At 41.1% G+C, this 24,264-nt stretch overlaps 2 protein-coding genes and 1 long non-coding RNA gene across 6 annotated transcripts in view; 1 reads left to right on the top strand and 2 right to left on the bottom strand.

The window, feature by feature from the left end:
- LOC106591322 (zinc finger protein 271) overlaps positions 1–24,264 on the bottom strand; it is a 518,091-nt gene that overhangs the window by 29,597 nt on the left and 464,230 nt on the right. The gene's annotated exons all lie outside the window — the stretch shown is intronic.
- LOC106591014 (gastrula zinc finger protein XlCGF49.1-like) lies at positions 6,899–10,411 on the bottom strand. The gene is made up of 2 exons (XM_045708745.1): positions 10,300–10,411; positions 6,899–7,773 (listed from the first exon to the last, which is right to left on the bottom strand). The coding sequence occupies exons 1-2, from the start codon at positions 10,409–10,411 to the stop codon at positions 7,079–7,081; spliced, it is 807 nt and encodes a 268-aa protein (XP_045564701.1). The 3' UTR covers positions 6,899–7,078.
- On the top strand, positions 17,038–20,032 carry LOC106591063 (uncharacterized). 4 transcript variants are annotated; one of them, XR_001325184.2, is made up of 5 exons: positions 17,038–17,132; positions 18,170–18,266; positions 18,503–18,567; positions 18,653–18,824; positions 19,063–20,032. It is a non-coding gene; the product is annotated as an uncharacterized lncRNA (long non-coding RNA). The 4 variants fall into 4 exon arrangements; XR_001325185.2 differs by having other exon boundaries at positions 18,170–18,362; XR_001325187.2 differs by lacking the exon at positions 17,038–17,132 and having other exon boundaries at positions 17,520–18,362; positions 18,491–18,567.

Below are 24,264 nucleotides of genomic sequence, written 5' to 3'. Positions count from 1 at the left end.
CCCCAATAAAGGAGTGGTTCTGCAGGTGGGGACCACAGACCACTTCTCAGTTCCTATGCTTCCTGGCTGATGTTTTGGTCACTTTTGAATGCTGGCGGTGCTTTCACTCTAGTGGTAGCATGAGACGGAGTCTACAACCCACACAAGTGGCTCAGGTAGTGCAGCTCATCCAGGATGGCACATCAATGCGAGCTGTGGCAAGAAGGTTTGCCGTGTCTGTCAGCGTAGTGTCCAGAGCATGGAGGCGCTACCAGGAGACAGGCCAGTACATCAGGAGACGTGGAGGAGGCCGTAGGAGGGCAACAACCCAGCAGCAGGACCGCTACCTCCGCCTTTGTGCAAGGAGGAGCAGGAGGAGCACTGCCAGAGCCCAGCAAAATGACCTCCAGCAGGCCACAAATGTGCATGTGTCTGCTCAAACGGTCAGAAACAGACTCCATGAGGGTGGTATGAGGGCCCGACGTCCACAGGTGGGGGTTGTGCTTACAGCCCAACACCGTGCAGGACGTTTGGCATTTGCCAGAGAACACCAAGATTGGCAAATTCGCTACTGGCGCCCTGTGCTCTTCACTGATGAAAGCAGGTTCACACTGAGCACGTGACAGACGTGATAGAGTCTGGAGACGCCGTGGAGAATGTTCTGCTGCCTGCAACATCCTCCAGCATGACTGGTTTGGCGGTGGGTCAGTCATGGTGTGGGGTGGGTGGCATTTCTTTGGGAGGCCGCACAGCCCTCCATGTGCTCGCCAGAGGTAGCCTGACTGCCATTAGGTACCGAGATGAGATCCTCAGACCCCTTGTGAGACCATATGCTGGTGCAGTTGGCCCTGGGTTCCTCCTAATGCAAGACAATGCTAGACCTCATGTGGCTGGAGTGTGTCAGCAGTTCCTGCAAGAGGAAGACATTGATCCTATGGACTGGCCCGCCCGTTCCCCAGACCTGAATCCAATTGAGCACATCTGGGACATCATGTCTCGCTCCATCCACCAACGCCACGTTGCACCACAGACTGTCCAAGAGTTGGCGGATGCTTTAGTCCAGGTCTGGGAGGAGATCCCTCAGGAGACCATCCACCACCTCATCAGGAGCATGCCCAGGCGTTGTAGGGAGGTCATACAGGCACGTGGAGGCCACACACACTACTGAGCCTCATTTTGACTTTTTTTAAGGACATTACATCAAAGTTGGAGCAGCCTGTAGTGTGGTTTTCCACTTTAATTTTGAGTGTGACTCCAAATCCAGACCTCCATGGGTTGATAAATTGGAATTCCATTGATTATTTTTGTGTGATTTTGTTGTCAGCACATTCAACTATGTAAAGAAAAAAGTATTTAATAAGATTATTTCTTTCTTTCAGATCTAGGATGTGTTGTTTAAGCGTTCCCTTTATTTTTTTGAGCAGTATACATATTTAAAAAATGACTGTGCAATCAGCAATGTAAAACAAAACAAGAAAACATGAAACCACATTCCAGATAATGTTTTACAATATTTTCATGCAAGCATTTGTTCCACGTAACAACTCACCAAAAATAAGTAGAATGGTAATGTATAGGATATTGTGCTGGAATTTTATTTCTGAAGAGAGTGCTCGCTCTTCTCTCACTCGGTTTTAGTTCATGCAGGTGACTGTGACCCTCAGACCAATTGGCAAAACACCCAGAATATGTTCTGAATGTTAAGATAGGAGACATTGGGAAACTGAGTCTGCGGGATAACAGCCAGTCACATGCAGCCAGTCACATGCAGGAACCAATTCATGTTCTGTAGATTTTCGTTTAGCCGTATATAGGACAACTGCTGGGACTGCCTCAGCCGATACCGATTATTCCGCCGTTTTTTTTTATTTTTATGTATTTGTAATAATGACAATTACAACAATACTGAATGAACACTTATTTTTACTTAATATAATACATCAATAAAATCAATTTAGCCTCAAATAAATAATGAAACATGTTCAATTTGGTTTAAATAATGCAAAAACAAAGTGTTGGAGAAGAAAGTAAAAGTGCTCAGTAAAAGACTCAGCCCCTGTAATAGGGTTAGAGGCAGAGAATCCCAGTGGAGAGAGGGGATCCGGCCAGGCAGAGACAGCAAGGGCGGTTCGTTGCTCCAGCCTTTCCGTTCATCTTCACACTCCTGGGCCAGACTACACTTAATCATAGGACCTACTGAAGAGATGAGTCTTCAGTAAAGACTTAAAGGTTGAGACTGAGTCTGCGTCTCTCACATGGGTAGGCAGACCATTCCATAAAAATGGAGCCCTATAGGAGAAAGCCCTGCCTCCAGCTGTTTGCTTAGAAATTCTAGGGACAATTAGGAGGCCCGCGTCTTGTGACCGTAGCGTACGTGTAGGTATGTACGGCAGGACCAAATCGGAAAGATAGGTAGGAGCAAGCCCATGTAATGCTTTGTAGGTTAGCAGTAAAACCTTGAAATCAGCCCCTGCCTTAACAGGAAGCCAGCGTAGGGAGGCTAGCACTGGAGTAATATGATAACATTTTGGGGTTCTAGTCAGGATTCTAGCAGCCGTATTTAGCACTAACTGAAGTTTATTTAGTGCTTTATCCGGGTAGCCGGAAAGTAGAGCATTGCAGTAGTCCAACCTAGAAGTAACAAAAGCATGGATTAATTTTTCTGCATTATTTTTGGACAGAAAGTTTCTGATTTTTGCAATGTTACGTAGATGGAAAAAAGCTGGTCCTTGAAACAGTCTTGATATGTTCTTCAAAAGAGAGATCAGGGTCCAGAGTAACGCCGAGGTCCTTCACAGTTATTTGAGACGACTGTACAACCATCCAGATTAATTGTCAGATTCAACAGAAGATCTCTTTGTTTCTTGGGACCTAGAACAAGCATCTCTGTTTTGTCTGAGTTTAAAAGTAGAACGTTTGCTGCCATCCACTTCCTTATGTCTGAAACACAGGCTTCTAGTGAGGGCAATTTTGGGGCTTCACTATGTTTCATTGAAATGTACAGCTGTGTGTCATCCGCATAGCAGTGAAATTTAACATTATGTTTTCGAATGACATCCCCAAGAGGTAAAATATATAGTGAAAACAATAGTGGTCCTAAAACAGAACCTTGAGGAACGCCAAAATGTACAGTTGATTTGTCAGAGGACAAACCATTCACAGAGACAAACTGATATCTTTCCGACAGATAAGATCTAAACCAGGCCAGAACTTGTCCATGTAGACCAATTTGGGTTCCCAATCTCTCCAAAAGAATGTGGTGATCGATGGTATCAAAAGCAGCACTAAGATCTAGGAGCACGAGGACAGATGCAGAGCCTCGGTCTGACGTCATTAAAAGGTCATTTACCACCTTCACAAGTGCAGTCTCAGTGCTATGATGGGGTCTAAAACCAGACTGAAGTGTTTCGTATGCATTGTTTGTCTTCAGAAAGGCAGTGAGTTGCTGCGCAACAGCTTTTTCTAAAATTTTTGAGAGGAATGGAAGATTCGATATAGGCCTATAGTTTTTTATAATTTCTGGGTCAAGATTTGGCTTTTTCAAGAGAGGCTTTATTACTGCCACTTTTAGTGAGTTTGGTACACATCCGGTGGATAGAGAGCCGTTTATTATGTTCAACATAGGAGGGCCAAGCACAGGAAGCAGCTCTTTCAGTAGTTTAGTTGGAATAGGGTCCAGTATGCAGCTTGAAGGTTTAGAGGCCATGATTATTTTCATCATTGTGTCAAGAGATATAGTACTAAAACACTTTAGTGTCTCCCTTGATCCTAGGTCCTGGCAGAGTTGTGCAGACTCAGGACAACGAAGCTTTGGAGGAATACGCAGATTTAAAGGAGTCCGTAATTTGCTTTCTAATGATCATGATCTTTTCCTCAAAGAAGTTAATGAATTTATTACTGCAGAAGTGAAAGCAATCCTCTCTTGGGGAATGCTGCTTTTTAGTTAGCTTTGCGACAGTATCAAAAATAAATTTCGGATTGTTCTCATTTTCCTCAATTAAGTTGGAAAAATAGGATGATCGAGCAGCAGTGAGGGCTCTTCGATACTGCATGGTACTGTCTTTCCAAGCTAGTCGGAAGACTTCCAGTTTGGTGTGGCGCCATTTCCGTTCCAATTTTCTGGAAGCTTGCTTCAGAGCTTGTGTATTTTCTGTATACCAGGGAGCTAGTTACATGACAAATGTTTTTAGTTGTAGGGGTGCAACTGCATCTAGGGTATTGCGCAAGGTTAAATTGAGTTCTTCAGTTAGGTGTTTAACTGATTTTTGTCCTCTGACGTCTTTGGGCAGGCAGAGGGAGTCTGGAAGGGCATCAAGGAATCTTTTGGTTGTCTGAGAATTTATAGCACGACTTTTAATGCTCCTTGGTTGGGGTCTGAGCAGATTATTTGTTGCGATTGCAAACGTAATAAAATGGTGGTCCGATAGTCCAGGATTATGAGGAAAAACATTAAGATCCACAACATTTATTCCATGGGACAAAACTAGGTCCAGAGTATGACTGTGGCAGTGAGTAGGTCCAGAGACATGTTGGACAAAACCCACTGAGTCGATGATGGCTCCGAAAGCCTTTTGGAGTGGGTCTGTGGACTTTTCCATGTGAATATTAAAGTCACCAAAAATTTGAATATTATCTGCTATGACTACAAGGTCCAATAGGAATTCAGGGAACTCAGTGAGGAACGCTGCATATGGCCCAGGAGGCCTGTAAACAGTAGCTATAAAAAGGGATCGAGTAGGATGCATAGATTTCATGACTAGAAGCTCAAAAGACGAAAACGTCGTTGTTGTTTTTTTTTGTTTTTTTTATTGAAATTTGCTATCATAAATGTTAGCAACACCTCCGTCTTTGCGGGATGCACGGGGGATATGGTCACTAGTGTAACCAGGGGGTGAGGCCTCATTTAACACAGTAAATTCATCAAGCTTAAGCCATGTTTCAGTCAGGCCAATCACATCAAGATTATGATCAGTGATTAGTTAATTGACTATAACTGCCTTGGAAGTGAGGGATCTAACATTAAGTAGCCCTATTTTGAGATGTGAGGTATCACAATCTCTTTCAATAATGGCAGGGATTGAGGAGGTCTTTATTCTAGTGAGATTGCTTAGGCGAACACCGCCATCTTTAATTTTGCCCAACCTAGGTCGAGGCACTGGGGATAGCTGAGCTGACTACACTGACTGTGCTAGTGGCAGACTCCACTAAGCTGGCAGGCTGGCTAACAGCCTGCTGCCTGGCCTGTACCCTATTTCATTGTGGAGCTAGAGGAGTTAGAGCCCTGTCTATGTTCGTAGATAAGATGAGAGCACCCCTCCAGCTAGGATGGAGTCCGTCACTCCAACAGGCCAGGCTTGGTCCTGTTTGTGGGTGAGTCCCAGAAAGCGGGACAATTATCTACTGTTATAAGAATTTTATATCTTGATGATAATAATCAATAATCAATTCGCCTTGACTAATTCCCAAGGTTTGTAAGACAATGGGTTAAAATAATTAGGCAAGGACTCAGCTTTCTGCAAAAGGTTTCTGTAGCTTTATTCAGAGAACGTTCTGCCGTCAGGATAACAAAACAGTCATTATATAGTTCTTGCTTACTTACGCACATGCATTTACACACAATCTGTTGGTGACCTGCAACCCCCATAAACTTCTCACACTGTTTATCACCTTCTGGCTCAGCCTGTTCCTTTCCTTCAAGGTTAGGAACTCTCTGAAGTTTTACTCCCTTGACCATCTGCTTCTCTAGCTCTCTATACTAATTGCATACACACATTTCTTTCCCTCTCCAGTGGTTCCTGGACTTTCCGGAACTAATCAGACCAATCGATCCCTACATTGATCATTACATTGATTATTCATTAACCCTGCTGTATGACTAATAATTCATCATGGTTTATTGATTCATTTACCTTTATTAGATAATTCTCTTATCATCTACACATTCTATCTTTGGGAGGGGCAGAAAACTGTTTTCAACCAGCGATTGAGTTGTGAGACTCTGCTGTAGAGCTCATCACTCCCCCTAACTGGGAGGGGGCCAGAGACAGTTAATCGATGCTGACGCATCTTTCTAGCCGATTTACACGCTGAAGCTATGTTGCGCTTGGTGACCTCTGACTGTTTCATCCTAACATCGTTGGTGCCGACGTGGATAACAATATCTCTATACTCTCTACACTCGCCAGTTTTAGCTTTAGCCAGCACCATCTTTAGATTAGCCTTAACGTTGGTAGCCCTGCCCCCTGGAAAACAGTGTATGATCGCTGGATGATTCGTTTTAAGTCTAATACTGCGGGTAATGGAGTCGCCAATGACTAGGGTTTTCAATTTGTCAGAGCTAATGGTGGGAGGCTTTGGCGTCTTAGACCCCATAACGGGAGGAGTAGAGACCAGAGAAGTCTCGGCCTCTGACTCCGACTCGCTTAATGGGGAGAACCGGTTGAAAGTTTGTGTCGGCTGAATAAGCGACACCGGTTGAGCATTCCTACAGCGTTTCCCTCCAGAAGCCATGAGAAAGATGTCCGGCTGCGGGGACAGTGCGAGGGGGTTTATACTAACGTTACTATCTGTACTTACTGGTGGCACAGACGCCGTTTCATCCTTTCCTACACTGAAATTACCCTTGCCTAACGATTGCGTCTGAAGCTGGGCTTGCAGCACAGCTATCCTCGCCGTAAGGCGATCGTTCTCCTGTATATTATGAGTACAACGACTGCAATTAGAAGGCATCGTGTTAATGTTACTAGTTAGCTTCGGCTGTTGGAACTCCTGACGAACCATGTCCAGATAAAACCTCCGGAGTGAAAAAGTTGAATGAAAAAAGTTGAGTGAGGGAAAAATTGAAAATATAAACGGTAATCAAAAAGTAAAAACCGTAAAGTTGTCAGGTAGCAAAGTAAGATTGGCAACAAAACGCACAGCAGCACGTAAACGCACAGCAGCACGTAAACAAGTCTGCACACCACACACACACACACACACAGCACTCCTACTCCAAGATGCTTGATACATATGGATCCAGAGCTGCATATTATCCTACACGGGTTACCATGGTATTCAGACTTAGTAAACTGTTAGAGAATGGGAGATGGATGACTCATTACAAGATGTTTTCTATTGAAACTGTCTTCAGAGATCTGTAACCGGTGCCGGAGGGAGATGCTTTCTGGTGTTGTTTCAGTGACCCTGAATGAGCAAAGCTCTTTCCACATACACAGGAGTAAGGTTTTTCCTCCACTGTGTGTACACGCTGGTGTCTAGTCAGGGCTCCTGAATGATTGAAGCTTTTCCCACACTGATGACAGCTATAAGGCTTCTCTCCTGTGTGTACACGCTGGTGCGTACTCAGGTTTCCGGATAGAGCAAAGCTCTTCCCACACTGATCACAGCTATAAGGCTTCTCTCCTGTGTGTATGCGTATGTGTGTATTCAGGGTTCCTGATTGACTGAAGCTCTTCCCACAATCAAAGCAGGGGTAAGGCCTCTCCCCTGTATGAATTCTCTGAGATTGTAAGGTTTTAGATGCTGCAAAACTCTTCCCACACTGAGAGCAGTGGTATGTTTTTCTCCCAGTGTGAATCCGCTTGTAAATGACCAATTCCCTCTGTTTAGCCAAACTCTTCCCACAGTCAAAGCAGCAGTGCTGTGGTTTCTTCCCTGTATGTCCCTGCTGGTGTTTCTTGAGGTGTTCTGATCTGGAGAGACTCTTCTCTTTCTTGTCAGGATCATGATGTTGTCGAGGCTCCGCAGATGATAAGCCCCTCTCACTGAGAGAGCAACAGTTAGGGCTGTCCCCTGTGAAACAAAGATATTGAATAGCATGGACATCTGAAATCAGGCTACCTGATGGGACTTTAATAAATGCTGAAAACTGCCATTGTAAATAAATGTACTACCACAGCAAACATGTTATTTTTGAGAAGCATATTGAATTTTTTCGCGCAAATGAAGGAAACTTGTGCTGCTCGTCCTAGCACATGTGCAGATTAAATATGCCTCTATAAATCTGATGAAGGCCTTTACGTGTCTTAATAATTTGAAATATTGCTCAGAAAAACAGGTGTTTTTAACAGCGTTACTTCGATTGTCAACTTAAGCTGTCTTGTGGTGGAAAACTGAGCAAGTCAACCCATTTACCCATACATAGACATGCTAGTATTAGACAATTACAACAATACTGAATGAACACTTATTTTAAACTTAATATAATACATCAATAAAATCAATTTAGCCTCAAATAAATAATGAAACATGTTCAATTTGGTTTAAATAATGCAAATCAAAGTGTTGGAGAAGAAAGTAAAAGTGCAATATGTGCCATGTAAGAAAGCTAATGTTTAAGTGCCTTGCTCAGAACATGGGAACATATGAAAGCTAGTGGTTCCTTTTAACATGAGTCTTCAATATTCCGAGGTAAGAAGTTTTAGGTTGTAGTTATTATAGGAATTATAGGACTACTTCTCTCAATACGATTTGTATTTCATATACCATTGACTATAGGATGTTCTTATAAGCACTTTAGTATTGCCAGTGTAACAGTATAACTTCCGTCCCTCTCCTCGCTCCTACCTGGGCTCAAACCAGGAACACATCGACAACAGCCACCCTCGAAGCAGCGTTACCCATGCAGAGGAAGGGAAACAACTACTCCACTCTCAGAGCGAGTGACGTTTGAAACGCTATTAGCGTGCACCCGGCTAACTAGCTAGCCATTTCACATCGGTTACACCAGCCTAATCTTGGGAGTTGATAGGCTTGAAGGGGTGGGTATAATTTGTGGAATGTTCCGAAAGGAATCTGTTCCAAAAAACGTAAAGTAAAAGGTTGCCAACCAACAATGCATACAAAGTAGCAACGCATACAAACCTAGCTAACTAGCTGCCGAATAGGCATCAACTCACCACGTAGCTTATTCTTAATGTTTGTCCATAGGCAAACAGACATGTGAGGACATGTTATTTACAAAGTTTTTGGAATAGATTCCTGTTGGAACGTTCCACAAATTATACCCACCCAGGTTGAAGTCATAAACAGCGCAATGCTTGAAGCACAGCGAAGGGCTGTTTGAATGAATGCTTACGAGCCTGCTGCTGCCTACCACCGCTCAGTCAGACTGCTCTATCAAATCATAGACTTAATTATAATATAATAAACACACAGAAATACGTGCCTTAGGTCATTAATATGGTCGAATCCGGAAACTATCATCTCGAAAACAAAAGTTATTTTCTTTCAGTGACATAGGGAACCGTTCCGTATTTTATCTAACGGGTGGCTAAGTCTAAATATTCCTGTTAGGCATTGATGTTTATGGTTAGGTACATTGGTGCAACAACAGTACTTTTTTCGCAAATGCGCTTGTTAAATCAACACCCGTTTGTCGAAGTAGGCTGTGATTCAATGAAAATTAACAGGCACCGCATCGATTATAAGCAACGCAGGACACGTTAGATAAACTAGTAATATCATCAACCATGTGTAGTTAAGTAGTGATTATGTTAAGATTGATAGTTTTTTATAAGTCTAATGCTAGCTAGCAACTTACATTTGCTTCTTGCTGCCCTCGCGTAACAGGTAGTCAGCCTGTTAATCCTTGTGGAGTGTAATGTAAGGCAGGTGGTTAGAGCGTTGGACTGGTAACCGAAGGTTGCAAAAACGAATCCCCCCCTGAACAAGGTAGTTAACCCCCGTTTCTAGGCCGTCATTGTAAATAAGAATGTGTTCTTAATCTGACTTGCCTAGTTAAATTAAGGTGTAAAAAAAAAAAATAATAATAATATAAAATCGGCGGCCAAAAATACCGATTACCGGTTGTTATGAAAACCTGAAATCGGCCCTAATTAATCGGCCATTCCGATTAATCGGTCGACCTATAATAAATAAATAAATATATATATATATTTTCAATATTTTTAAGTTACTTTTAAAAATGGGTTGAACTACCCAGATATTTTCATCAATATATCATTAATCAATGAATGACTAAAGTGCATAGAGATGGCAGAATTCTGATATGATTGTTTTTGCACTATCCACCGAGTTTTGAAACTACATTGTGCGACATGGTTCAATGTTCCAATATATCAGCACAATATACTTTTGGGGTTTTTCAAATCGCCGCCGTCTTGAAGCAAAAATTGGGATCATGTTTGCTGCGCTAATGACCATACCAAAAACACAGTAAAAAAGAGCAAAGTATAATACAGTGAACTCAACAAAACAAGGAATTTGGGGTAAGTACATGCGGGCCGCCATCTTTACGCACCTCCGCTATTGTTACTGAAGCAGACTTTAGTCTAATCTACACAACATGGTTCTTACTTAATGAAATGAAATCTCGATCTTCCTTATCTTCTCCTCTCTCAGTTCCACTCTGCCCCGGTGTTTTCCTGCAGTCGACCAGACCCAGCAGTAAAGCAGTACTAGGAGGCATTTGACATAGGGACTCCGGAAGGGTGGAGGGGCTAGCTTTGTCCTGTTGGACACAAGAAGTTTTAAAAGGTGTATAATTAAACCAAATATTGTATTAATTTAGTCTAAACCTCTGATTGATTTGAGTGCGTCCCTTAAATCTCCTTTTCCTTGAAATGTTCAATCGTTCACTACAACCCACAAATCTAAGAGCATTAGATTGGTGGTAGCTTGGGCTAGTTTCCACCATATATCTCATAACAGTCATTTCCTTTCAAACAGCAATTTAGAAGCGAAGCGAGAGGGATAAGTGGGCCCAGAATCTGGTTTCGGACTTATTTGATCGAATATAAATTTCGTAAAGATTACGTTGTTAGGAGTGTATTGATAAAAGTAGAACACTTTATATGGGAGTAGTCCCTTTTCTTACATGTTTTATGTGATGTGGAAAACTATTTAGAGTCTTTAAAACGTATACAAAACAAAATGTCAAAAAAATGTATTCGCTATATGTCTGTATTTGATTTGATATAATGTGGAATAGTTTTTTTTCCTTTTTCTCTCATTTCTTTGGAATCCCTCTGGCTGTTATGTTTATGTTTGCATGTTACTGTTAATAAAAAATTAAAACACTATAAAAAAAAAAATATATATATAGCAGTGCGCCACCCGCTGCACAACTTCTAACTTTATGCCTAACCCTAAATAAATAAAAACACGATAAAGACATTTGACTTTGTGGCTGTGGTAACTACTGGAAACACGCACATCTGCCCTCTCTCTCATTGCATATTATGGTCCCACGTGATCTTGACTCTTCACGATTGCCTTTCATTTTTTATTTATTTTTCTTTGTTAGAGCGGCCACTTGAGCATCTGGTCAAATAATGGATAATGTGTTCGAAATCAGTGAAGGAATGTTAACATGTGTACACTTCGTGAGGAAGGAGAGATAATTAGTTTATAGCCACAGATTCCTAAACATGATATAGTAGTAGGCTACTTTATTGAAGTAAAAAAAATTCCCAACAAGTTTTACCTTCTTGGTTTTTTTTGTAACGACATTTAACCGAAAACAGGAATGTGGAGGTTCAAAGATGATGAAAACTAGGCACAATTGGCCCAGCGTCGTCCAGGATCGTTGTAAATAAGAATTTGTTCTTAACTGACTTGCCTAGTAAAATCAAATTTTTATTTTGATCAAAATACCAATCTACAACCTGAGACTGCATTTTAAGGCTTAATGTCACATTTTTGTCAAGATGTCAGGCACCAACCGCAAGAATCAGCCTAGGGCTAATTCTAACAGACCAGCTAGACTAGCCAAGGACCATGAAGCTACACCAACAACTGAACAATGCACAGCCGAGGTGACTGGACAAGAAGCTGTTCTACAGGCATTAACTGAAATGAAGCAGGAATTAATTGACAAAATGGATGGATACGCAGTCAGCAGAGCTACGAAACTAGGTTAGCCAGCTGAGAGAGGAGCTGAAAACTGCCACCGAACAGACTAGATCCGACCATAAGGCACTGGACATCCGCATGACCAGCCTGGAGACCGCGGCGAATGGCTACTCTGTGTCGATCACCACACTGGAAAGGAATGTTTTCCAAATGAAAAAGGAAATCAAGGATTTTAAAGAGAGAAACGAAAATTTAGAGGCTAGATCCCTTCCTTCAAATTTACATGTGACTAGTGAGAGAGAGAGACAGGAGGATGGCAAGCGCCCTACAGAGTTCTATGGGGGGTGATAAGGGACATATATAAGCCTAGGCAACCGTACCACCTGACATGACATCATACCAACGCCTTACTAACGTCTGCGTGACTCCTGCGTTACGCGTCTGATTTACATGACATGATACCAACGCCTTACTAACGTCTGCATCGTGTGTTAATGAAAGTCATAATGTGCATAGTTTATATTAATTCAATCTCAACCATAAATGTTAGAAACGTACCATTTTTCCCATGCAAGCAGACATTCCGACATAGCCACCTTGAACTATAGTGTAGCCGACGGCTTGTGTATTTCCTGTTATCACTAATGGCCTAGAAAAGATCATAGATAATCTGTCTTTCCCTCAGCACTTCATGGCATGGTATGTTATCTTATCTCACTGTATTCAGATCTAAATGTTGTTAGCCAATCACAGACTGTGTTGTTACCAGTTCCACATCAGACAACCAATAAGAGTTGTGTCCATGGCTTTCAGAGGAGTTCATAGTTGCAATCGGGATCCTTGGGATGTCCCTTCAGTCGAATAGAGCAGTTCATAGACCTTCACAGAGGGTCCGTGCTATTCGGGATCCTTGGGATGTCCACACCTCCATAAAGAATAAATGTAAATTGGTTAAGATTAGTGTTAGTTTAGGGTGAGGACGTCCCAAGGAATCCGGATTGCAGTGACCATTCATAGAGTGAGAGACTGGCACGGTATTTGGAGAGCTCGGCGGAGACACAGACATTCATTTTATTTTATTATTTTACTTGTGACAGAAGCGATTTGAGTGTCTGCCCCAGATAGTTTCCTTATTTGAGACGATGAAGGAAAAAGGAAACAGCACACTGCTCTTGATAGTATCACTGATATTTATTAAGCTTACGTATCGGCCTCACGGCCTTCATCAGAGCTTTTGTGAATTTTTTTAAATTAGCACCCTTATGTAGACCTAGCCCCACCCACATCCGTTCCACACATCGAAAGTGGTTGGAGGCAAAGGAAAAACAAGTAAGTGCTACCAAACATAACAATATGCATTTCATAAATATTACAAAAGTGTATAAATAAGATCTATTAAACACGTCTGTAAAAACATATTGAGGACATAGCAAGTTTTCATTAATCATTGGGTACATCGTACGAAAAACATCAGAGTTTATTATTTGAGACAATGAAAATAATTACCAAGATGTCCTTGATCCGATTAAGGAGGAAGTAGAATATATTTATGTTGTGATATCGTGAGGAAATATATAGGTCTACAGTGTTAAGGCTAATTTGGTTTCTTTGAAAATAATACTTTTTTGTTGATAACGTATTGTCGAAAGCATGTAGGCAATATTATTTACTATGTCGATAGCGGAGTTGGCTATTGTACAATAACGGAATTTGATGTGCTAGTATTATTTATTTAATGGATTAATTCAATTGTAAATGAAATAACTACTTTTCACTGAAGGGAAACGAGGTACAACATGCAACTTCGATTGGAGACCAAAAAGTATGCCTGACAATATCACAACGGTATACCTAATATAGTGTGGGTACAGTAGTAGCCTATTCTACAAAAATATAACTGTATGTGCTTGCTAGTATTATTTATCTAATTGATCAATTCAATTGTAAATGTGGATGGTACGCTATTTCATTCAATGATTACATTATTGTACAAGGTACAATATTATTGTACAGGAGTAGTCTATAGTCTACAATAATAATGTAATTGAATGTGCTATAGTATCATTTATTTCATTGATGAATACAATTGTAAATGGGGATGGGTAGGCTACTTCATTCAGTGAATACTGAATATATTGCTATCTCTGGGAGTATGTTAATGATGGCTCTTCAGCTGTTGAACTATGGCAATGTCAAACTCATTTCTAAATCTTTTAGTCAAGATGTGATGAGCCAGTGCAACCAATCAGCTTCACTGCAGATGCTCAACCCACTCAACCTCAATGTTCTCCCTCCACAAGTAACCACATCCTCTTCTCCTGTTCAACTACTTTGCCACCACACTAACAATGACTGTACATATACCCCTGTTCCCATCTCAGTATAACATGATCCATCCAAGGCCTCAGCTGGATGCCTAAAATGTGAGAAATGTAAGCAAGATGCTATAGTGTGTGTGTGTGTGTGTGTGTGTGTGTGTGGAGTTCCAAGTAAATACTTGATAAGATGGCAAAGGACATAGTGATGAGAGTGAGAGCATACAGTATGAAAATAAAGACCACTTGGGATCTAAAAGGAGTGTGGGGTGCCTCTTGTGCCTCCTTTTTGTCCATTGAGGATACTACAGTCACACCTGGTGGAGGTTCTTGGAACACTGCAATTTAAGTCTGAGCAGAGGTTGATGGAAACCTGGTTTCAGTGGTAGTGCTATGTTGCATGTTATCTTGAATACCAGGCAGATGTTTGAGTACAGAATCAAATGGTGTAAACTTAACAGGCTAAACTTGTTGAGTACACTCTTACTCTTCGAGAAAGGGGTTCCAACAGTGTTCTTTGGCTGTCACCAAAGGAGATAACTTTTTGGTTCAAGGTTGCAAAAGTGTTCTAGAAAAAAGAAACGCACACCTTTAAAGTCAAGGTGCTGGCTAGCGCAGTAGAACACTAGAAAATAAAGGAAAGCCGTACACTCTAAGAGCTCAGATGCAAAAATGTAATAACCAACGTTTCGACAGCGAATCTGTCTTCATCAGGATATCATCACAAACACTGCGAGATGAGTCATTTATATAGTGTCAAGAGACACACAGGTGTTTGTAATCATGGCCAAGTATGGCCTAATATCATTGGTTAACTCAAATATTTAAAAAAATGGCATACAAAGAACATACAAAAAGACAAACAAATGGATAGCATACTATCATAGCATTTGTAGTCTAAAATGTATCTAACAAACAATTACAATGGCAAAATCACAATTATCACAAGAATGGCTTCAGATCAAAGTCTATGTTGAGACCGAAGGGAGCAAGGGTCTTTAAATTAAAGATCCAGGCAGCCTCTCGTTTTAACAATAAATTATCAAGGTCACCCCCTCTCCTAGGGAGGGTGACATGTTCGATGCCAATATAACGCAGAGACGAAATCGGATGGTTTGCTTCCAAAAAGTGGGCCGCAACTGGGGAAGTTAAGTTTTTGCACCTAATGGTGCTACGATGCTCTGAGATACGTACTTTTAATTCACGCTTTGTTTTACCCACATAATTTTTACCACAAGGACAAGTTATAAGATAAATAACTGCCTTAGTGGAACACGTAATAACACCTTTAATTGGGATAGATTTCCCTGTTTGGGGGTGTTTGAAGGATCTACATTTATAAGTGCCATTGCATTGAGCACAGCCATTACACTTGTAATTTCCATCCAGTATGGGCGCAAATAGACGTTGTTCAGGAATATCTTGGGGTGGTAATTACATTTTTGCATCTGAGCTCTTAGAGTGTGCGGCTTTCCTTTATTTTCTAGTGCAAAAGTGTTCTACCTAGACACAGAAGGGGTTCAACTGGAACCAAAAAGGGTTTTCCTATGGGGACAGCGGAAGAATCCCGTTAGTTTGTAGATAGCACCTTTTTATCTGAGTGTAGGCCTATATTGCAGTCGTGGTCCGTGGATATCTGTGAAAAATAAATTCATTGGTGGCGGTGAGTTAATCAAAAGTACTATGAAACATCCCCACTTTTAGCACGCATTTGCAATCAGGCAAATTAAGTATGTGTGCTGAGGCATGTGTGATCACTCAACATTGGCCTGATTACCAACAACGACGAGACGGCCTACAGGGAGGAGGTGAGGGCCTCGGAGTGTGGTGTCAGAAAAAGAACCTCTCAGTCAACGTCAACAAAACGAAAGAGATGATCGTGTACTTCAGGAAACAGCAGCACAATCGGCCGTGATTGGGAGTCCCATAGGGCAGCGCACGATTGGTCTAGCGTTGTCTGGGTTAGGGTTTGGCCGGTGTAGGTTGTCATTGTATATTAGAATCTGTTCTTAACTGGCTTGCCTGGATAAATGAAAATATATTTTTAAAATAAACATGCAAACCAAAGATGACTTGTCTAACTTGTGTAACCGATGTGAAATGGCTAGTTAGTTAGCGGTGGTGCGCGATAATAGCGTTTGAAACAGTGACGTCACTCGCTCTGAGACTTGAAGTTGGTTTTCCCCTTGCTTTGCAAGGGCCATGGATTTTGTGGCGCGATGGGTAACGATGGTTCGTGGGGTGCAAGGGTCCCTGGTTCGAGCCCAGGTTGGGGCGAAGAGAGGGACGGAACCTTCACAGTTACACTTGCACCGTTATGCAATTATTAGGAGACTAGATACGCTGCTGCTGCTGCTAGATTGACCCCCCTCCATTTGTTTTGTGCAATGCTGCGACTCACTGTTTTTTATCTATGCATAGTCACTTCAACCCAACCCTACCTACATGTACAAATTACCTCAACTCTCCTGTACCCCTCCACACTGACTCGATACCGGTACCCCCTGTATATAGCCTCATTATTGTTATGTTATATATATATATATGTTATGTTATATATATATATATATAATTTTTTTTTTTAAATAATGTTTACTTTAGTTTATTTGGTAAATATTTTCTTAACTCTTCTTGAACTGCACTGTTGGTTAAGGGCATGTAAGTATGTATTTCACGGTAAGGTTTACACTTGTATTCGGCGAATGTGACAATTTGATTTGATTTGAAATAGCTAATCCTGGCTACCAATGTTTTAGAATTAATTTATTGAGGCAAGCAGATCAGAGATGTCAAGGTGGTACTCAAGCATATGCCATGTGTATGTGCCATGTGTATATTTTTTGTTTTATTTTGTTTCCCAGGAATTTGCATTTAATGTAAGTACATAAATACTGCCGCTAGGGGAGCTGTTACGTCAATTAGGGGAGTTAGGGATTTAATTAACGTTTCTTCTTCATGATGGAGATTGACTAGTTCTGAAAACGAACATTTCTCCGTCATCATTTTACCCTATTAATTCAGGTATGTAATGTGCGACAATGCAATATGATTTAAAAGTATTGAGGTAACATGGTTAATTACTTAGTCCATGAGTTTGGTGATGTTTGAAGGCAGTTTTAACAGCGTATTTTCTCCATTGTAAGTTAATGGAGTTAGGCTAAACTGCTAACGTAATGGTTTATATGAATAAGAAGGGATCAACATGGCGTCCAAACTTTCTGTACTTTTTTTTCTTAAACTTTTTAGATCCAATTTGTTTTATTTTCAATGAACAAAGGCTCAGTTTACTTTAGGTAATATGTAAATATGTGATGTCACAAAAAAAGTGTTTCTATTTGTACGAAAATAGCGTTTAACAGGTCGCTAGCTTGATGCTAACCAAATTTAGCTTGGCTAAGTCATATAGTAGTTCGCTCTAGCCTAGTTTGTTTAGTCAATGTCATTATTAATGTACTGGTTGTAGTGTAACAGTGTAATTAAGTTGTTAAATTCCTGCATAAAATGGGTATTATGCCACCTCCTGGTGGATTAGTGTGCTTACATTGTCTAATACACTCAGTGATAAAGGTATGGGATTCTAGGTAATCCACAGCAGATCTATGGAGAATTGCTGTGGGTGAGTTGAACGTGGAATGGTCCCGGGATAGAAATGTATGAAGTTGACATTACATCACAAAATCCACCTTTTAAATCGCAATTTATGTTATTAGTAACTAATGTTGTTGGTTTGGCGTCAAATAAACCACTCTGATATTTGCCATGTGGGTTTTATGCTAGCTAACGTTCCCTCTCAAATTGGCAGCTAACTTGAAAATTAATCTACTTTAGGAGTGCTATTTCTATCCCGTCGACTGCTCATCATTCATCCATACTGTGTGTCCCATGATTGCAGCTTTGGAAATAAATGAACTATCCATCCATTACTCCTTCCTTTGTTGACTCAATGACTTGAGGGACGGGACCAGGAAGGTAGCATTGTTTCGCATAGGCGTCCAGTAATTTTGAGTTTTTTCGAATTTGACACTGATACTACAGTGAGTTTTATATTTAATGTGTAGATGTATGGTGACTACACGTTTGGATGAACAGACCAACGGGACTGCCATTGGCAAGTCCCTTGACGGGTACCAGGAATGGTGGAAGGACAATCTGAAGGTAATTATCTTTTCACACAACACAGCAGTGTCCAGGCCTCCAGAGTATTGACTATATCGCCTGCTATATGGAGGGGAGCCGCAGCAGTTAACTGAGGTAAACAATGCAATTGTATATAACATTGCATATATTGTAGTATATATATTTTTGATTGACTTAGCGTTTTTCTTTTGCTGTTTTTTGTATAATGTACTTTGTCACTGATACTCCACCTGATGTGGAAGTTGTCAAACCAGATCAGAACGCCTTCGAAGACCACCTTCAGGCACGGACTGAGAAGGATGTGGAGGTTTTTGACCAGGTAATAATTATTGTATGCTGTAAATGTATTTTCTGGCCTTCCAAGAGATGTATTTGTAATAATTGGATTTCTATTATCAATCAAGGTGAGACTGAACATGGACAGGGTGCATGAGAACGAGAGCCACCTGAGAAGAATCAAGAGGACCAAGTGCTTCGACATCTGGGTGAATGACTTGGAAGAAGGACGAAGGGAAGGCGAGACCCAGGAAAGCTTGGTGCTCTTTCGCTCCTAGCTGGGGTCAACATCCGTTAAAGGTGAATAGAAAAATCTCCGATAACCATTTGCATTTGCTGCCTCGTGATAGGCGGCATCACCATGCTCTCAGCAGTACCAACGCTGGCCCAGGGTTTTCTCCAAATAGTCAATCTCAAGGCTAACCACTGGGTCACGTTAAGTAACCGCCACTTCCAGGTAGGTACTGTTAAGGTGTATGACTCCAGTGGTCATGACGCCACCCTGGAGTTTCTCACAACTCATCTCTATCTTTTCCAGGCATCATCCCTTACCAACTCCACTGACATCAAAAGACGGCTATCCTTTCTTTCCTACCTGCCATTAACATTATTGCATGTCTAATCAAACATTTTAAATTAAATCATTCAATAATTGTTATTACATACCTGAATCATTTAACCTGTGTGTTTGCTTGTTTACGTCTGTCTCCTACCCTGTTCCCTTTTCTCTGCTCCTGTTCTCCAGGACCTATGGGTTCTGCCTAACACCCAGACATGGATCCATCTCATGTCTTCCATTACCATCCAGCCTCCAACGTTTCATTACATCAGCTACTGTTATTGTCATGTTGTCATTATCTGCTAAGAAAGAGCAAGACAACTATCATATTGGGCACATAATGTGAGCTGCACAGATTAGCTAAAAACACTAGCACTGCAAACACTCAGAACAAAGAGGGCAGCAGCGCCTGGACTTTGCACTTTCCCTCTGAGTCCACTACCTGCTGAAAAACAGCCAGAACCTCCCATCCACACAAAACCCACTCTATTCCACACACCAGAATTCTGTATTTCAGTCTTATTGCCATGTGAGTGTACAAAAAAATCTGAAAGTAAATTGACACACATGTACCAAAAAAAATCAATGGTTATGTATTTAAATAAAAAATATTGCTATATTGGTTTTCACAGCTGTTTCATAAGGTGTTTGTTATTCTAAATTGTAACGTATCCCTTGATGGTATTTGTTAGTTCAACATTATTAATTGTATCATGAGACATACAATATATTCAACCACAAGAGTGTACTAATGAGCTATGATTTTAGAAAATCATAAGTGAGGATTAAAATTATTTCAGTGTAGGTAAGGAAATGCCTGTTTAAAATGGAACATGCCAGCCAGACAAGCCAGTGTATGAATCAAATGTATTTTCATATGGAGTGGAAATGAGTTCACTTTGTGATCTGTAAGTGACAATGTGTGGGGGGAATTAAATGATATTGTTTACCCTGATTCCTGTTTATTCCTAAAAAAGCAGAATATGGTAAAAACATTAATCGCAATGGTTAGCCTATGCAAATAAATAGGAATACATTTAGCCTAATTGGTAATATGCCGTGGGGGAAAGTCGGGATCCCAGTCAGGCTTTTGTTTGTCAATTCCAGATTAAATATAGGTATTCGTGTGTATCAAGTCTAGGCAATTGTGGGCTAAATCAATGACAAACAGCTTAAATGTTCAGGCTTCATCATGATCTGTGATTGAAACAGGCTAGGGTGTTTTCAGTTCCGTTTAGTCTAAGAATATGCCTGAGAACGCAACTGCACCTCTTACATCTATAGACGTTCCGCTAGTGGAACACCTGCTCCAATATCCAATGATAGGCGTGGCGCGAATTACAAATTCCTCAAATGCAAAAACTTAAATTTTTCAAACATATGACTATTTTACAGCATTTTAAAGACAAGACTCTCCTTTATCTAACCACACTGTCCGATTTCAAAAAGGCTTTACAGCGAAAGCAAAACATTAGATTATGTCAGCAGAGTACCCAGCCAGACACCCATTTTTTAAGATAGCATATAATGTCACAAAAAACAAAACCACAGCTAAATGCAGCACTAACCTTTGATAATGTTCATCAGATGACACGCCTAGGACATTATGTTATACAATACATGCATGTTTTGTTCAATCAAGTTCATATATCAAAAACCAGCTTTTTACATTAGCATGTGACGTTCAGAACTAGCATTCCCACCGAACACTTCCGGTGAATTTACTAAATTTCTCACGATAAACGTTCACAAAAAAACAATTATTTTAAGAATTATAGATACAGAACTCCTTTATGCAATCGCGGTGTCCGATTTTAAAATAGCTTTTCGGTGAAAGCACATTTTGTAATATTCTGAGTAGATAGCCCGGCCATCATGGCTAGCTATTTTGACACCCACCAAGTTTGGCACTCACCAAACTCAGATTTACTATAAGAAAAATTGGATTACCTTTGCTGTTCTTCGTCAGAATGCACTCCCAGGACTTCTACTTTACACCCAATGTTGTTTTGGTTCCAAATAATCCATAGTTATATCCAAATAGCGGCGTTTTGTTCTTGCGTTCAAGACACTATCCAAAGGGTGACGCACCGGCGCGTATCGTGACAAAAATATTCTAAATATTCCATTACCGTACTTCGAAGCATGTCAAACGCTGTTTAAAATCAATTTTTATGTGATTTTTCTCGTAAAATGGCGATAATATTCCAACCGGGCGACGTTGTTTTCGTTCAAAGACTGAAAGAAGAAAATATCTTCACGTGCACACCCGTGTCATTGTTCTCAGATCGACCACTATCCAAATGCGCTACTGTTTTCCGCCCAGGGACTGCAGAGTCATCATTCCCTGTTCTGGCGCCTTCTGAGAGCCTATGGGAGCCTTAGAAAATGTCACGTTACAGCAGAGATCCTCTGTTTTCCATAAAGAGGCTATAGAAGGTCAAGAAAGTCAGAGAGGGCACTTCCTGTATGTAATCTTCTCAGGTTTTGGCCTGCCATATGAGTTCTGTTTTACTCACAGACATCATTCAAACAATTTTAGAAACTTTAGGGTGTTTTCTATCCAAATAAAATTAATTATATGCATATTCTAGTTTCTGGGAAGGAGTAATAACCAGATTAAATCAGGTACGTTTTTTTATCCGGCCGTGAAAATACTGCCCCCTATCCTAAACAGGTTAAGCAGGGCTGTGCGCGACAGCAACGACCCATGGAAAGCAATCTTACCTTGGAGGAACACACCCACCGAAAACATGGACAGCAGCCCAGCACAACGCCTTCTGTCCAGACGTCTGAAGACTACCATCCCCGTAGCTAACAAGCTACTTGAGCCCTGCGTCATGGTTGGCGTCATGGACAAACTGCGTCACAGAAAGCAGCTTGCTAAGTACTTCTACGACCGGACTGCTCGAGACCTACCAGAGCTGGAGGTGGGTGAAACAATAAGGATGAAACCGCTGCCGGGAGACCACACAGGACTTTGGAGGCTGGGCACGTGCCTACAGAGAGTTGCACCACGTTCTTACCTGGTGGATGTTGGTGGCTCTCTTTATCGTCACAATCGGGTGGATCTGCGCGTAGCAGCGCAAACAAACCAGAACACACCATTCACTCACCTAGATGAGCTGGATCACAGTCCAGGCCTAAGGGTAAGAGGCGCAGAATTGAGACATGAGCCAACTGAAGGTGAGGCTTCGACCCCACCAAGCTCTCCAGCTCGTGGCCCTAATCCTACCCCTGTCAGAGCCCATATTTACTCACGGGTGGGTCGGCTGTGCAAGCCACCGGACAGGCTTACTCTGTAAGCAAGAGATTGTGTTAACTTGTCCTCTGTTTATAAAAAAAGAAAGGAAGATGACAACTGAAGTAAAAAGAAAATGTCATGCTTTTTCAATTGTTATGACTTGATTGTTAAGAATTTAATGTTATGCTGTTATGTTTGCACTTTCTATTGAAAAGGATGATGTTACGGAGTCTAGTTGATAGGTAATCGACTAGCCGGACTGTTCCCCGGACTCCGCGTGTAGGGATTTGTACAATGCATGAACAAGGCTATTGAACTAGACATTGGTGTCTGTCTTTATTACTTTATCCAATATATCATCCTGAAACATTTGACGCCTTTGAAAGAAATTTAGCTCCATTGACAGTTAATTCATGGCATTATTTTATGGCGGTAGGAAGACACTTGGTGAGAGGTATCAGTAGCTTCATGAGGCTTAATTCTGGCATGAATCACCCCCCATAGGTTCCGGTCTTTCGCTGCTGCTATCGTGGCAGCTGCCTTACACTACCAGCAAAGAGCTATTTATGCAAGTCTTTGCAACGGGTGCATCAAACCTAATTCACAAGGAATTATCCTGTCGAAAAAAAGAGGAAAATATTTTTTCTAAACTAAGCTATAGCCAAATATACTGCATTTATAACCAACCCCCTTTTGTCTATTTATATATACAATGAAATAGTTATTTCAAAATAACAGTAAACATAATGCTTTATAGCTACAATATAGCAAACGTTAGCGAACTAATGACGAGCTCGTCTCTGGCCTGAACCCTCTATCCTGACACCTCTGGAGCAGTGCTGCAGGTATAACATGCAGCACTACAGATGGGGCAAAACAATGAAATGGAGAAAATACAGAAACACAATGCAAACGCTTATCAAAGAAGCAAAGACAAACTACTACAAAACTGAAATCCAGGACCTAAAGAAGAAAAACCCTAAGGAATTGTGGGACTACATTAACAAAGGACTGGGACAAAAGAAAACATCAGGAGGGAGAAAACAGGTCGAGGGAATTGAAGACAACGATGTGGCTTTTGTTTTTAATGTATTTTTTGCTGAAGCATGGACAAGCACCACACCTCTTGCCATCTTCCCTCTCCCCATGCCTACAAGGCAGGTTGAGCTGTGCAGCATTAACCAGATAAAGCAAGCTCTGACCAGACTGAACCCACTGAAGCATGTGGGCCTGTTGGCATTCCAGCCTGGCTACTAAAAGAGCATGCAGAAGATCAAGCACCTGTCATTACACACATTGTTAACACCTCCTACTGGCCTGGACTGTTCCTGCTGCCTGGAAGATTGCCAATGTGTGTTCCTTACCTAAAGTGTCAAAACCATGTACAACGAGAGAGAATGGGCCTCCAGTCAAACTTCATGCCTTGGAAAATCCAGGAGAGCTTAATAAAAAAATTAACTAATGCCAACAGTTTTATCTGAGTGCACAAATCAGTATGCCTACCTACCAAAGTCCAGTGCTACTACAGCCCTTGTGAAAGCCACACATTATACTATATTAAACGCTATAGTAGACCCTATAGCATACTACATTAAACCATATATTATATTAAACTCTATAGTATACCCTATTTTTAATAATAAAAAGTAACAATAAAATAGAAAGACTTCTTTCTTCTGTGCTGCCGACAACACAGCTTTTAAAGACAATTTCCTTGATGATTACAATCGTTATTACCTTTCAAATGCAAGTGCATTATGGAACTTTGAGTCCCAGGCAGTCTCATCTTGTGTTCAGGTCTTCTGGTTTTCAGAGTGCATCCAAAATTAGGGGGGGGGTTGAATTTCACATCATCATACTGGACATCCTCATCTTCTTTCAGGGGTTGAGGAGGTTGGACAGTGGAGTACAGAGGCACTTCCTGGTTAATGGAGCAA

Source organism: Salmo salar, chromosome ssa02, assembly GCF_905237065.1.
Source record: "Salmo salar chromosome ssa02, Ssal_v3.1, whole genome shotgun sequence".
Classification (NCBI taxonomy): Eukaryota; Metazoa; Chordata; class Actinopteri; order Salmoniformes; family Salmonidae; genus Salmo; species Salmo salar.
Note: the sequence above shows the minus strand (reverse complement) of the source record. Positions and strands in the feature narration are given on the sequence as shown.

What these genes read in the sequence shown, in the direction of transcription:
- LOC106591014 (XM_045708745.1), bottom strand. Translation starts at nt 10,411, where the DNA reads ATGCCTCCTAGTACTGCTTTACTGCTGGGTCTGGTCGACTGCAGGAAA. An exon ending in TCGAGATTTCATTTCATTAA is followed by an intron (nt 7,774 to 10,299) that starts GTAAGAACCATG and finishes TTTGTTTCACAG; the next exon opens with GGGACAGCCCTAACTGTTGC.